Here is a 15593-nt window from a genome sequence, read left to right as displayed (position 1 = left end):
TCTTCCCCCAATTTTCATGCTATTCCATTTAGAAGGAAGCCATCATGCTCAGCCCAACCCAAAAAGTAGGGAGTTCTGTGCTCCATTTCCTTGAGGGTAGAATATCAACATAAATTATTTGGAACTCTTCTGCATGGGGCACTTGTCTATTTTCTCCCATTCATCACATTTATGACTTTATCCAATCATTTATTTATATCATTTTGGATCTATCGATATTTATTTCATGTTTGGGTTATAATCCAATACTACTTGATGTCTTCTGTCGCTCTAGTTATAGTCCTGCTCTTCTCAATATTTTGTAATGCAAATTTTCAAACATAAAAAAGTTGAAAAAACATTCCAGTGGGGAAAAAAACCCAAAGAATCCAATTATAAGATGGGCAAAGACGCTGAACAGATATTTTTCCAAAGAAGACATACAGACAGCCAATGGCTTCATGAAAAGGCACACAACCTCACTCATCATCAGAGAAATGCAAATCAAAACCACAGTGAGATATCACCTCACACCTGTCAGAATGGCTACTATCAAAACAGCCAAGAGACAACAAGTGTTGTTGGTGGGGATGTGGAGAAAAAGGAATCCTCCTGCACTGTTCGTGGGAATGCAAACTGGTGCAGCCACTGTGGAGAACAGTATGGAGGCTCCTCAAAAAATTAAACAGAAATGCCCATAATCCAGCAAATCCACCTTAGGTATTTATTGGAAGAGAACAAAACCACTAACTCAGAGAAATCCTGCCATTTGTGACAACATGGATGGACCTTGAGGGCATTATGCTAGATGAGATAAGTCAGACAGAGAAAGATAAATACTGTATGATCTTACTCATGTGTAGAATCAAAAAAAAAAAAAAAAAACAACCAAACACATAGATACAGAGAACAGATTGGGGGTTGCCCGGGGTGGGGGGGGGGAGGAAAGGGGTGAAAGCTGCAGTTATAAGATGTATAAGTGCTGGGAATCTAAGGTACAGCATGTGACTAGAATTAACTACCATATTGTATAGTTGAAAGTTGTTGAGAGAGATTTCGCCACACACACATACAAAATGTGACTACGTGAGGTCACGGATATGTTAATTAACCTTACCGTAATCATCGTTTTGTAATATATGCATGTATCAAATCGTTACGCTATATACCTTAAACCTACTCAGTGTTCTCTATCAGTTATATCCCGGTACAGCTGGACAAAATGAGGAATATTACAGTGAATACCCAGATATTTGCCACCTAGATTCTACCATTAATATTTTATTACGTATCTGTCCCTCCATCGATCCATCTTATTTTCTTTTTTGATCCGTTTCAAAGGGAACTGAAGACCCACTACACTCCCCCACCCCGCCCCAGTTCCCCAATACTTAAGCATGCATAGGATTAGCTAGAGTTCTTATTTTCTTTCGAGGTAAAATTTGCAGTGAGATGCACAAATCTTAAGTGTAGCACAAATGCAGATCCCTGTGAAACCCAAACCCTAATCAAAATACAGAATGATGCCCTCACTCCAGCACCTTCCCAGTCAGCCCTGTCCCCGCCTTCCCAGAGGTAACCCTTGCTCTGATTACTGTTGATACCATAGATTAGCTTTTTTGTCTGTTCTAGAACACCATCCAAATGGACTCATACAATATATACTCAACCACCTTGTTAAGCTGGTGAGTATCCCTGAGTTTGAGCCCTGAGGAGTACATGCTGAACTCTTTAGCCAGGACCTGCTCTGGTCTTCCATCAAGAGAGGTAGGTCAGGAGGCCTTCCTGGAAGAGGTGTCATTGCTGCCTCCCTCTGGCTTCCTTCCTGCCTCTCCGGGCTGCTCCTCCACAGCCTCTTCGTGGGTCCCTTCCTCCGCTTGCTGGTGCTGCTGAGCATCTGGCTAGACCAGAGCTTATAAATCAGCCAGCTCCAACCCACAGACAGGTTTTATTTGGCCCACACTGTATTTTTTTTTTTTTTATATTTGAATTAGTTTTAACATTTAAGAGCTGAGGGATTTTGCTTTTAAAAATATCCAGATTTCTGTCTTCTCCTGGAAATTTGAAACATCTGGCAATGCTGCGTCCCTCTTCCCATATGGCAAACATTGGCTGAAACTAGAGAGGAACAACCACGTTCTCTGAGCCCTGCTCCGCTGGGGGGTTCTCAGGCACCCCAGCCCTGAATTAACAGCTATAGAGCTTGAGATGGCATTGCAGTGGTATTCAGCCAAAAACCCTAGAAATGCTCAGGGACTACCCTGGGAAAACCATTTATCTTTCCCACGAGAAACAGACTCAGAGCAAGGGCAGGAGAAGGTCAAAGAGAACAAATTTCTATCAGACAGCATCTCAGCTCTCCCATTGACTGGGATGGATGCCTTGGGCTTAATCAGGGAAGGCCAGAAGCAATGTCCTAAAGAATGCGGACCTTCTGGGACCCAAACTGTATGTGAGGGAGACAGAGATGGACACAAGAGAAGGAGCCAGAGGGAGAAAGGGAGATTCAGTCACCAAACCTTTTTCTGAAGGGGAGTGAAAGGGAGTGGTGTGTGCCTGTTTGTGTGTGTATGTCTGTCTGTTCATGCATGCACACATGCTGTGAGGAGGGGTGCAGGAGTAAAACACTGAGTGCCCCCCCCCCCCCCCCCGCTGCCCCAGGAAGCCAATATAGTCTACTTCTACTTAGTAAGAATTACTCCTTTTCTAACACCAACCCAGATTGTTCTCTGGAATTCAAGATTAGTGTTTTTCAGATTGCAGGTTAAGACCCATTACCCAGTCATGAAAAATTTAGGTTGTGACCAGATTTTTATTTCCGAAATAGAATAAGCATAGAAGATATCTGAGAGCATTGTGCTTATTGGAGGTCAGTTTTGTTCATGAAACGTTTCACTTCAGATGTGTGTGTGCATGTGTGTGTGCACCAGATCACATTGTAAAATGTATTTCTCAGTGTGGTTGAAGTCCCACACCCTCAAATATCCATATTGGGGAGGGTGGACATAAGGCCAGATGGTGGGAGACTTGAAAGCAGGACTAAGAGGGTTTGTTTGACCTGATCCCATGGCTCTTGAGTCACTGAGTCACAACGACCACCTCACCCCACCCACAGATACATGAGCCCAGCTACACACATTATGGAATTTGGAATTCTTCTCCCCCTTAGCAAGTCCTGCTGGTTCTGCAAACATTGGCTGCAGACATGATGTGGAAGATTATCCAACAAGGGCTTTTAGGACAGGCTAATCTCACCTCTTTCCCCTCATTTTACAGATAGGGAAGCAGAGACTCCAAGATGGGAAGTCACTTGCCTGGGGTCACTTAGCACAACTCATGGCTTCTCATCTCAGGGAATTTGTCATCTCCAGGCCCCATGCATCCCATCTAGTTGGGGACAGTGGAGGACATGACTCCAGCCACTGGAGTTGGAATTGGAGACGGGCTGGAGAAGACCAGGGTAGAGAGGATGAGAGAGAGAAGGAGAGAGAGAGAGAGAGAGAGGGAGTGTGTGTGTGTGTGTGTGTGGTGAGGGCAGCTATCCTCACTCTTCCCTGTCTCCATCCAGATACTCCCTCCAGTATCACACCACCATCATCATCACTCTCATTCCTATCAGCACCACCATCATCACCATAACCATTACCACCACCATCATCATCACCATCATTACCATCATCATCATCATCACTACCATCACCACCACCACCATCACCATCATCACCATCACCATCACCACCATCATCACCACTACCATCATCACCATCACCATCATCACCACCATCATCACCATCATCACCACCATCATCACCACCACCATCATCACCATCACCATCATCACCACCATCATCACCATCATCACCACCATCACCACCACCATCATCGTCACCATCACCATCATCACCATCATCATCACCATCACCACCGCCATCATCATCACCATCACCATCATCATAACCATCATCACCATCATCATCACCATCACCACCATCACCACCATCACCATCATCTCCATCATCATCATCATCACCATCATGACCATCCCCATCATGACCATCACCACCACTATCATTATTTTTCTCCTAGCAATGGGATGGGCAACTACCTATCCTCAGCCCTTTTTTACCAATCTGGGGCACAATATTGGGATGAGAAAGGTGGAGTACTAACCTCCCCTTTTTCCTCCTGCCCATCTCAGTCCTTCCAGAGGAGGCCAGGGTGTGGGGACCCCAGGTGGCAAAGTCTAGCCTAGCTCCACAAGGGTGGGAAGGATCCCTGGGTCGGATTCCTGGGAACCTTAGTTTTAGCTCCCACAGTGACTGCCCGGGTGGTGATGTCAAAGTATCTGGGTCCCCTCCAAGGGTCTCTACTTCCCCACGTATCAGGTGGCATCATTGGGTTCCTGTGAGACTCATTATAGGCCGCGGCTGGAAAAATACTCTGTAAACTGTAAAGTGAATGGCAAGGGGAAGGGGGACCCTTATGTACACTGAAGTAATCCTTAAAGAGTTTGGAGAGGTTCTTAAAAACATGGCAGGCATTCTTATAAAGATGGTAGGGGTCCCTAGGTAGATGAGCGGGGTTCTTCTTGGGGCGGGAAGGGTCCTTATGCCGATGTGAGGGGTCCTTAACACTAGTATGCAGGTGTACATTCTGGAATGGTCTGCACACCTAGGAAGGTTTGTGTATAGAAGCTGTGCTCTTATGCAGATTTTAAAAGGTGGGGCTTTTACCCAAATGACAGCCTTTACAGAGGAGAGTACCCCTACACACAGAAGTGAGGGTTTTTTTATTGATGCAACTGACCGTTATTTGTAAGATGCTGTGCAAATACTTAGTGACTTTTGCACAGACATAAAGGTTCTTCCTAGAGATAAAGGGATCCTTTGCTGCTGTGGGGTGATAGCACAGTATGAGCGGCCTCATTTGGACAGGGATGTCGCTGGACAGCGTGGGACCTGCGCCGGCCGCAGGTGGGAGCCGGCACTGAGGGGCGGAGCGCTGGGGCCCGCTCACGGCGCCGCAGTCCCCCCGGCAGCCACCAGGGGCAGCACCGTCCCCGTCTGGCCCGCACCTCCCTCCTCCTCGCCCAATCTCCTCCCCCCACCCTCTCCCTCCCCCTGCTCCGCTCCCCTGAGCCCCGCCAGACCCCGCTCCGCCCGCGCCCCGCTCCACTGCCGAGGCTCCCGCAGCCCCGGCGTCGGCCCCGCTGCGCCCTCCCCGGGGGCTATGGGGGCGCCCCCGGGCTACCGACCCTCGGCTTGGGTGCATCTGCTCCACCAGCTGCCCCGCGCCGACTTCCAGCTCCGCCCGGTACCCAGCGGGTTCGCGCCCCAAGAGCAAGAATACCAGCAGGTGGGAGCGGGTGCGGGGTCCTGGGGGCGGGGGCGGAGAGGGGGGAGGCAGAGCTTAGGGGTCGTGAGGGAGAAGGGGGCTGGGTGACAGATTCCTGTGTTCTCCGGGGGTGGGGGCCGGGCCCGGACTTTGGGGTATCTGAAAGAGGAGGAGCATCGGGCTCCCATACCTGGAGGTTCCCCTGGGACAGGCGCTGGGAGACCAGAGCCCTGGTTCCTTAAATAAAGGAGGGTCAGGGGCTTGGACCCCTTAGTCCCAGAGGAGGGAAGGGACCGGGGAGCCTTGGATTCCAGGGTCTCTGAGAACTGCCCGGGAAGCTAGCCTCCAGAGTCACCAGGGCGATAGGTCCACTCTCCGTGTCCTAAAAGATACCCCCTCCCCTGATAGGATCGGGGCCGTCCAGTTAAGGTGAGACAGGAACTGATAATGGTGGAGAGGAAGAAGGGGTGCCCTGGTTTAGGACGGGATTGAGTCCTGAAATGGGGAAGGGACATGAGGGATTTAGGGCCAGGGCTGGGTAAACGAGGTGGAGGTGCTCTAAGAGGAAGCTTCCAGCCAGTCCCCAGTCCCAGGACAGAAGGGGTGGTCAGGGTGCTCGGGGTGGGGGGAATGAGATTCCATTTGGGGACCAGAGGATGACAGAAATGGGTCCGGAGGGTGGGGCTGGGGTGGGAACCTTACAGAAGCGGGGGTCCCTGGGGAAGGGGGCCCAGCCTGGGTCAGCTCCAACACGGGTGAAGGAACTGTCCCCTGACCCAGTTTAATTCAAGTCCTTGACTTTGAGATTAATGAGCGAGGCTTGGCTGAGCCGCGGAAGGGTGGGGGAGTGTGTGCGTGGGGGGGGGGGGGGGGGGCGGGGGAATCCTGTGGAGCCCTTGGATGTGTCCTGGGCCCTGCCTATAGGGTCTAGGCCCCTGGATTCTGTGCTAGGGAGCTCCTGGGATAAAGGGCTGGGGATTGGAGAGCTTAGGAGGTGTGTGTGGGGGGGTCCCAGAAAAGCAGAGAGGGGGATGTGTGCTGTATTCTGAGCTATTTGGGTCATGGCTGTGCCAGCCGGGAGCAGCTCCTCCCTGCCTACTCCACGCCGCCCTCTCCCCACCAAACAGGGACGGCCATCCCCTCGCCCACAGCCTCTCGTGTCCACAGTCACGACCTCCAGTGCTGGCCGCTGACGCCTGCTCAGGGCAGAGGAGACCCCCCCCCACAGCCATGCACCCGTTGCTGGCCCGCCACTGCCCGAGGCACTGGGAGAGGCTCACTCCGCCCCACCCCACCCCCGACAGGCCTGGTGACAGCACTGGGACGGGCGCGAAGTCATACGGCCCAGGAGGGGATACTGTCCCCCAGGAAGATGACCGCTGTGGGCACAGCTGGAAAAAGTCAGGCACGGGGTGACACCGGGCTGGAAGACACACTCACACACTCACACACACCCCACACTCACGTGTATACACACCCACAGTCACATCCATGCACACACACGGACACACATTCCCGTCCTCACACACTCCCACTCCCACATAGTTACACACACACACCCCACACTCACGTGTATACACACCCACAGTCACATCCATGCACACACATGGACACACATTCCCGTCCTCACACACTCCCACTCCCACATAGTTACACACACCCACACACACGTGTATACACACCCACAGTCACATCCATGCACACACATGGACACGCATTCCCCTCCTCACACACTCACACACACCCCACACTCACACATATATACACACACTCACAGAATTACACAATTCCTGCTCTCACTCACTCACACATTCACTCACCCCAGGCTCACTTGTATACGCACTCATACACTCACATTCATTCCTGCCTTCACTCAGACACACACATACCTAAACACACTCATACACACTCACATACCACACTCACTTGTATACACACTCTCAACACTCACATTCTTACTCTCACATACTCAGACACAAATTCACACATATATACACATATATTCACTCATATATGACATACACATGTTCACATTCAAACACACTCACAACTTTCTCACACACACACCACGAGAGACCACTCAGACTCAAAGAATCATGCCCAGAAACACACAAATGCCAACAGATCACTTTCACACCTGCAGACCTAGGTGCTCCCACAGAGACACTCATTCTCTCTCTCTCTCTCTCTCTCACACACACACACACACACACACATTCAGGTGTAGTATCTCATGGCAGACACAAAGATAAAACATCCAGTTTCACAGTCAGGAACACAAATACACCGCACACTTGTGTCATTCACACACACGTACACACACACTCCACACCACACTGCAAGGCAAAGGCAGAGACACACAGTGGTTTACAGGAAAGAGCGTTAGTGAGTCTGGAGGGGTGATTCTGTTCCTGATGTTGCCCCTTACCTGCTGGGTGGCTCAAGGTAACCCCCTGCCCCATTCTGGGCACTCCCAGTAAAGCCCTGCCTGGTGGAGAGCCCCGTTGTCCTGCAAGGCTTTTCCAGCTGCACATACCTGTTCTCTCCCTGCCTCTGTCCTCCCGGCCTTTGGTTCTGCCACCATCTGTCTCTGTGTCTCCTTTCTCTGCATCTCTGCTTTTCCACTCTTCTCTCTCTCTCTATCTCTCTGTGCCTCCCTGTCTCCAAGTCTCCATCCCCGAGTCTTGCACACACACCCTGTCATGGAGGCTGTCACGCCCCCCACCCCGTGAGTCCCTGGGTGACAGACTCACGCTGTGGTGGGTGTGCAGAGCTCAGCAGCAGGGGAGTGAGTGAGCAGTGAGAGGGGAGGACCGGCAAGGAGGAGGAAGAGGAAGCCTTCACACCCATCTCCAGGAACAGGCACCCCTGTCCACCCCCTGATCCCACCCAGTTCCGGATGCAGGTCTCAGAAGGTCCTGGGAGACGCTCTATTCCAACTGCCTGGTTAGGATGAGGAGGAGACAGTCTCAGAGAGGGAAGGCCCCAGCCAAGGGCCACACCCAGAGCAGAACTGGAACCCAAGATTTGGGCCTCTCACTAGGAAGCTCCCTCCAGTGACCCAGCCCCAAACCGCCGAGCCCCAGCGGCCAGCCTGGGAGGGGCTGGGGACCCCATCTTTCCCCACAAACCTGAAAACCACAGGCTGGGCTTGGCCCCCCATTCTAGCCAGGCCTGCCTTCCACCTCCACCGAAGTCCCGGATCCAGGACCTCCAGCCACGCAGGGAGGGAGCAGCGAGCTCCTCTGAGGCCTCATGTCTCCCCCTTCCCCAGGCCCTGTTGCTGGTGGCGGCCTTGGCAGGCCTGGGCTTGGGCCTGAGCCTCATTTTCATTGCTGTCTACCTCATCCGCTTTTGCTGCTGCCGGCCCCCAGAGCCCCCCGGGGCCAAGAGCCCCCCACCCGGGGGAGGCTGTGTCACCTGGAGCTGCATTGCTGCCCTTCTCGTCGGCTGGTAATGGGGCCCCAGGGTGGGTGGGGAGTGGGGACAGGGCTCCCCACCATCTCGGTCAGCCTTCCTGAGGGTGTCCTAGAAGCCCACCTCAGCCTTGCAGCAGGGAGGACTGCTCCCATTTCATGGATGGACAAACTGAGTTTCAAGAGGAGTGACTTCCCAAGGGCAGCCAGGCCTGCAGGAGCGGGTAGGGGTTAAGAGTGGCTTTGTCCCCGAAGAGTCGTGTGGCTAGGGGAGTGATGTAATCTCCCCAGGATTCGGTTTCCACACCTCTGAAACAGACGTGACAGTAACACCCACCTCCTAGTTACGGCAGGATTAAATGAGAGAACGTACAGTGCCTGGATCACAGTCGCACTCGGTGAACAGTAACGGGCGATGTCATTCATTCACTCATTCACTCATTCATTCATTCATTCCACAACTATTTCTTGCGGATCTGCTATGTGCCAGGAGATACTGAACGGGCCAGACGAGGTTCTTGACCTCGTGGAGCTGATGTTCTAGTCGAGGAGACAGACAGCCCAGTAATATTTACAGTCCAGGAGACCAGACCTGAGCTGGTCTAACTCCTTCCCACAGTAACCCTGGGCAAGTCTCAGGGAGAGGGAGAGAGAAAGCAACTTTTCAAGGCCCCTTCGCCCAAGTGGCGGAGTGGAGACCCGCAAGCCCCTCTCAGGGCCCGGGTGGTGGTGGTGGGGTTCTTCTGCGGCCCCGTCCCCCCCCCCCCCGGGGGGCGGGAGAGAGGGGAGGGGCACTTGAGGACACACCCTTACACCGTTTACCGGGAGCCATCTCTAAGCACAGCCCTCCCCGGCAGGCCACCCCCACAGATCCGGACGCCCGGATCCGAGAGAGACCCGCCCCGGATCCGGGGGAGCGGCGGGCTGGGCCCTACCCCACTGCCTCACATCGGGGAGCAGCACAGTGTGTTTGGGGGTGTCTGTGGGGGAGGAGGCCTGGGCGTCCTGTATCCAAACTGCTTCCTCTTCGGGCTCTCCTGACTGGGGGTGGACGGGGGTGGTGGACAAAGACCCCGTGGGGGAGAGACACGGCCGGCCCCCAGCGGCCTGGGAACAAGAGCAGCTTTGTCCCACTGTGAACAATGGGCGGGGGCGCCGGGGCGGGCGTGGGATCCCACGGCTGGGGGTGGGGCCCGTGGCCCGGGCTGGGAACTGTGAGGGCGTCCGGCTCTCTCCGCGGGTCGGAGGGACACACTGGGGGTGGGGGGGAGGGGCCCGCATTCAGACCCCACAATGGAGCTCTGTGTGCCGGCCGCGGAGGGGCGGGGGCGCAGGCTTCTGGCCCATCGGCCCACATTCCCTTGCTTCGCTCTCAGCTGGCCAGACGCTTGGGTCCCGGGGGCGGGGGAAGGCGGGGAGCTCCAGGCTCGGGTCCCCCCGCCCCGGGAGATGATGACTGGGGGGCCAGCACTCCTGGGAACCCCCAGGAGGCGGGGAGGGGATGGCGGCACCCTGAAGGGACAGGTGCTTGAGGAAAGGAGGGAGGGCTGGGTGTGGGGCCGGCAATCCTGGGGGGAGGGCTTCTCCTGGGGCTGGGCGTGACAGGGGTTCCGCTCCAGTGAGGTGCGGGTTAAATCTGCCCCCCCGCCCCGCCCCTGCACCCACCATTAGCATCACAATGACGTCCCTGGGGCGGGGGAGGGGGGCTTCCCGTTACCTTGGCAACCGGTGGGGGCCATGCTGGAGACGTTCCTTTCCCACGACGGGCTGGACCACTGGGGTGGGGGGTGGGAGACGGAATCGGGTGTGTGAGGAGGTGGGGGGACGCGGCCCCAGGGTCCCGGGACAGACTGTGATTTCCCGTCCCTCCCCTTCTCAGCGCCGGCATTGGCATCGGTTTCTATGGCAACAGCGAGACCAGCGATGGGGTGTCCCAGCTCAGCTCAGCATTGCTGCATGCCAACCATACGCTCAGCGCCATAGACCACCTGGTGAGGGGCCAGGCACCGGCCAGACCCCAGACCCACACCCAGACTGGTTCCCCAGACCCGGACAAAGGGCCACCTCCCAGAGAAACGGGACCGAAACTCAGAGCCAAGAGCCCACGCCTGAGATTTGGGACCCCAGACTTAGACTCAGACCTCAGACCGTACACCCCACCTCCAACCCTGACTGCAACCGGGACCTTACACATGGCACCCTCAGACCCTCAACCCAGATCTGAAACATGGGGCTCAAATCTAGACCCCAATTCACTTAGTCTCAGCCCTGAACCCCTGCCCTCAGGTCAGATCCAGGCCCTCAGACCTGACCTGTGGCCTAAACGAAAGCTCAGGGACCTCAGTGTTGAGACCCAGGACTCTGACAAGAGGCCTCACTCCCATCCCTAGGCCCAGGGTCCCAGACCCAGAGCTGAGACCCAGGCTGACCTCAGACCTCGAATGTCGTGTCCATTGCAGACCCTGGACCATGGAATCGAGACTCAGGACCCCAGACCCAGGCAGGCAGATGCCAACTGCAGACTCAAAAGCTCAGGCATAATTCCAGTTCTGGTGCCTTAATCTCACCTGGGACCCAAGCCACTGACCACCCAGAGCTCCTGATGGGAGGCCACAGACCTGTACCTCATTCCACAGATGTCCTAGCCCCCAGATCTCAGACACCTGCCCCTCCTACTTCACCCCCACACCCTTGGACCCAACCCCGGCCTCCCCAGACAATGCCCTCCTCTGACCCCAGACTGCCCCCTGCACGCAGGTGTTGGAGACGGTGGAGAGGCTAGGTGAGGCCGTGCGGACAGAGCTGACCACTCTGGAGGAGGTGCTGGTGCAGCGCCCGGAGCTGGTGGCTGCTGCCCGGGGGGCTCGGCGGCAGGCGGAGGCGGTGGCCCAGCAGCTCCAGGCGCTGGCCTTCTGGCGGGGAGTGCCCTTGAGCCCCCTGCAAGTGGCCGAAGACGTGTCCTTTGTGGAGGAGTACAGGTGGGTGACCGCCCGTCCTTGCCCTGGGTGGCAGGGGTTCTCACCCTGGGTGACTGTGCCTCCTGGGGACATTGGGCAACGTCTGGGGACGTGTTTGGTTGTCGTAACTGGGGGAGGGGGCACTACTCGCACCCGGTAGGTGGGGGACCAGAGATGCATCCTGCAATGCACAGGACGGCCCCTGCAGCAAAGGATGACCTGTCCCGAGTGTCACAGTGCCCAGGCTGAGTAACCCTGCCACGGAGGTGGACCCCACGGCCTGCTCACATCTTCGCATTCATCCACTCACTCACTCACTCACCCCTCAGTCATCCATCTGACACGTGCATCCACTCAACAGATCCTTATTTAGCACCTTCTGGTGACAGAGAGGGGTGCCCCAGTGGTTAGGAACATGAGCTCTAAAGCCAGATGGCCACTCCGGGACCCTGTGACAAGTTACCAGTTCCGTGCCTCGGTGTCCCGATCTGTAAAGTGGGAATGATGGGTAGTGCTCCCCTCATTGGGTTGCTGAGGATCAGATGAGTGCTTCTCCGTTATGTGCTTACAGCAGTGATGGGCTCACATTGTACAGATGTGTGGGAATGTAAGTTTTTATGAGACAGGGCAATGAACAAAACAGACAGCAGCTCCTGCCCATCTTCCAGTAAGGGGCCCAACAAGGAGCAAACACTTGTGAGGTGGTGGGTGGTAAGAGCTTTGGAGAAAAGTGAAGCAAGGGAGGGGGATGGGCTGGGGACAGTGACTGGCAGTTTGCATGTGGGCGTGGGGGGTGGGGGTCTGGGGAGGCCGCACCGAGAAGGTGGTATGTGAGGGAGGAACAGGTTATGCGGATATCTGGGACAGGCACCCTCGCCAACAGCCAATATGATGAAGTCCTCATTGCTTCGGCTGTTAGGAATTATGTCTCCTGTTGATCTGACACCTTCTGAGGGCCCTGCCCAGGCGCCGGGGCAGAGGCAGGACCCCGTGCTCCAGGGTGGAGGCCCACCAGGGCTGAAGCAGTCCGTGATAAGGACACCCCCGCGGGGCATCAGACAGGCCTGGGTCCCAGGGAGTCCGGGTTCTGCACTGTGGCTAAGCCACGTGCCAGGCTTCAGCCCCCCTCTACGGGCCCCAGGTAGTCAGTCGTGCAGGCAGACTCACCCCCAACAAGGAAACGTCTCTGGATGTACCAATATGAGTGCCTGGGCCTCGGGAGTCCTCCCCCAGCTAAGGTGGCCAGTTTCCTGCAAGGTTACTGGGGCCCCTGGAGGGAGAGCTTCCTGGCCAAGTTCCTGGAAGCCCAGAGCAGGTGTTCACAGCGGCTTAGGGCAGAAGGGTCGGCTGCTCCTGACGGAAGCGAGAGAGTGAAGCTGGGGTGTACGGTGGGGACACTGGGAGCAAAAGCCTGCAGGTCTCCCGGAGCCACGCGGCCCAGCTCCCCCTTGGGAAAGGAGGGTCCTCTTGCCACTCCGGTGCCCCAGACTCACACAGCTGTGTGGGGACCACGGCCAGTGCCGCTATTTACGGAGCATTCACGCCATGCCAGCCCTCCGAGCAGAGTGAATCGATCATTAATACTTAACTAGCATGGGAAGTTCCCTGCACGTTCAAGCTCCTATTTCAGGGTGTCCGTGTGCCCGGTACCCTTCTAAGTTCGTGCTCCTTAGCCTCACAACACCCTCTCGGAGCAGGTGCTGCTGATCTCCCCCACGTGACAGGCAGGGAAACCAAGGCACAGGAGGCAAAGCTCCTGAGACAAGGTTGCATGCAGGTAGGAAGTGGAGAGCCTGGCCGAGCCCCACGTTGTGCAATAGGACACTCGGCCCACGCCCGGGAACCACTCACTTCACTCTGCAGGGTGCCGTGGCAGGTGGGGCTCCAGGGGGCCAAGCGCTCGTGCCCGGCGACAGGGCCTGTGCACGGTCCAGCCGGGGTGGGGTTCCAGGCGCCCAGACCCTGGCTGCAGTGGCCCGCCTCCCAGTGCACCCATTTCATGAGGAGCTGGCTGTGGCCTGGGGACCAGGGCATGAGCGTGGGGGTGCCGTCCCCCTCTGCCACCCTGGTCTGGGAGCCTGGGTACGGAGGGCTGGATTTGCTGCTCAGTGTCACCCTGTCCCTTCTCCAGGTGGCTGGCCTATGTCCTTCTGCTGCTCCTGGAGCTGCTGGTCTGCCTCTTCACCCTCCTGGGCCTAGCAAAGCAGAGCAAGTGGCTGGTGATCGTGTAAGTCTGGGTGCCCTCGGGGCAGGCTCATGGCCCAGCACAAGGGGACCTCTTTCCATCCCACAGCACTCTTGCAACAGGGACCACTGTCCTTGCCAGGTTCACGCTCTCATTCCCTTGTCCCACAGACTTCCATGGAGGTCCTGGGCTGGGTCAGCACATAGAGAGACACCAGGCCTAGCGCAGGACGGGCTGGGCAGACCCGGAAACACAGGCCCTGAGGCGTGGGAAGGGCTCCAAAATCCTAGGGAAAAAAAAAAAAAAAAAAAATATATATATATATATATAATGATTGCACTGAGGATGGGGTGATTACTGACTTCTACCGAGGGCTGTGCACACACTTCACACACACACACCCCGTGAAGGAGGGGCCCGTCAGGCACCTGACTTGCAGAGGCAGAAGGTGACCACATCTGAGGCTGCTGACCGTTACGTGGCTCACGGGAATCTCAAGACCACACCCTTATTTAACGGCTCATTCTGTGTGGCCAGCCCTCTTCTGGAACCCTCACACTGACCCTGTGAGGGTATGCTTTCCTTTTCCCCATTTAACCCAGGGGGAGAGGGGGGCTCAGAGAGGTTGGGCCACTTGCCCCGGGCCACACAGCCAGGAAGTGCTGGAGCTGGTTTTCGACTCAGGCCAGCCCATCCCAGTTAGAGGGGCCCTTGAATCCTCCCTGCCTCTGGGGGCCCTGCTGGTGCTCCCCAGTCTCCACACCCACCCTGGGTGAGAAGGCCTGCTGTCCCATGCAGGCTCCCCCTGAGGTTTAGAGATGGTGACCACCCTCCAGTGCTGACCCTTGCCCTTAGACCCCATCCCCAGAGAAAAACCAGGCCGCAGTTCTAGCCCTGGCGGTGCCCATGCCTTGGAGGAGGAGTGTGGGCAGAGCAGGAGGTGACCAAGCTGTGCTCAAACCTGAGAGGCATGCTTGGGGACTACTGGGCTCCTGCGGATTCAAAGCGAGGAAGCAGAGCCCAGAAGTGGGCAGGAGCTCTCCCAGAATCCCAGAGCAAGGCGGGGGCATCGCTGGGCTGGCATCTGGGCTGCTGGCTTGCCAGCCCAGGGCCCTTCTCAGCATCCTCCCCCTCACTCCCAGGCAGGGACCAGATGTTCAGTTCGATGTCAACAATCACAGGTCTACGACCTGCAGCCCCGTCCTCCCCCTGTCCCCCCTAATTCTGATCCTCCAGGCTCCAGAGGTTGGTGGGGAAGGGGGAGGGGCTGTGATGGGATTTGGGGCGGGGAAGGGAAGAGGTGAGGCAGGTAAATTAAAAACCCCAGAACCCCAAACCAATCCCCTCCCCTTTTATAGGATGACAGTGATGAGTCTCCTGGTTCTTGTCCTGAGCTGGGGCTCCATGGGCCTGGAGGCAGCTACAGCTGTGGTGAGTAATGGAGGCTGGGCCCCTGGGCCCTGGGGCAGGTCCTAAGGGGAAGGACTTGGGGCCAGGAACACAGGTTCTGAGGTCTAGAAGCTAGAGACTTGGACACTAGGGAGGAGGGGCCCTGGGGGTCTGGACTCCTGGGTCTGAGGGCCTGGACTCCTGGGTCAGGGGGAGGAGGGGGCTGGGGGCCTGGACTCCTGGGTCTGGGGGAGGGGGGGGGGGGGGCCTGGGCTCCGGGGGCTGGGGGGGGAGGGGGGGGGGGGGGGGTGGGGGGGGGGGGGGGGGGGGGGG

The 15593-nt window shown here is 56.4% G+C and overlaps 2 protein-coding genes across 3 annotated transcripts in view; both read left to right on the top strand.

Moving 5' to 3' along the window:
• LOC116622339 (leukocyte immunoglobulin-like receptor subfamily B member 3) overlaps positions 1-15593 on the top strand; it is a 205279-nt gene that overhangs the window by 109977 nt on the left and 79709 nt on the right.
• The window catches only part of TTYH1 (tweety family member 1), a 15899-nt gene continuing 5423 nt past the window's right edge, over positions 5118-15593 (top strand). For both annotated transcript variants that reach the window (XM_032388796.1, XM_032388795.1), the window contains exons 1-6: positions 5118-5334; positions 8588-8766; positions 10609-10720; positions 11487-11707; positions 13818-13913; positions 15230-15302. In XM_032388796.1, the coding sequence (XP_032244687.1) occupies positions 5209-5334; positions 8588-8766; positions 10609-10720; positions 11487-11707; positions 13818-13913; positions 15230-15302 (807 nt within the window). In that variant the 5' untranslated portion in view covers positions 5118-5208. The remainder of the gene's footprint in view (positions 5335-8587; positions 8767-10608; positions 10721-11486; positions 11708-13817; positions 13914-15229; positions 15303-15593) is intronic.

This window comes from Phoca vitulina, unplaced genomic scaffold, assembly GCF_004348235.1.
Source record: "Phoca vitulina isolate PV1807 unplaced genomic scaffold, GSC_HSeal_1.0 scaffold52, whole genome shotgun sequence".
NCBI classification, from domain to species: Eukaryota; Metazoa; Chordata; class Mammalia; order Carnivora; family Phocidae; genus Phoca; species Phoca vitulina.
The sequence above is the reverse complement of the archived record's forward strand: the minus strand, read 5'-3'. Positions and strand labels throughout refer to the sequence as shown.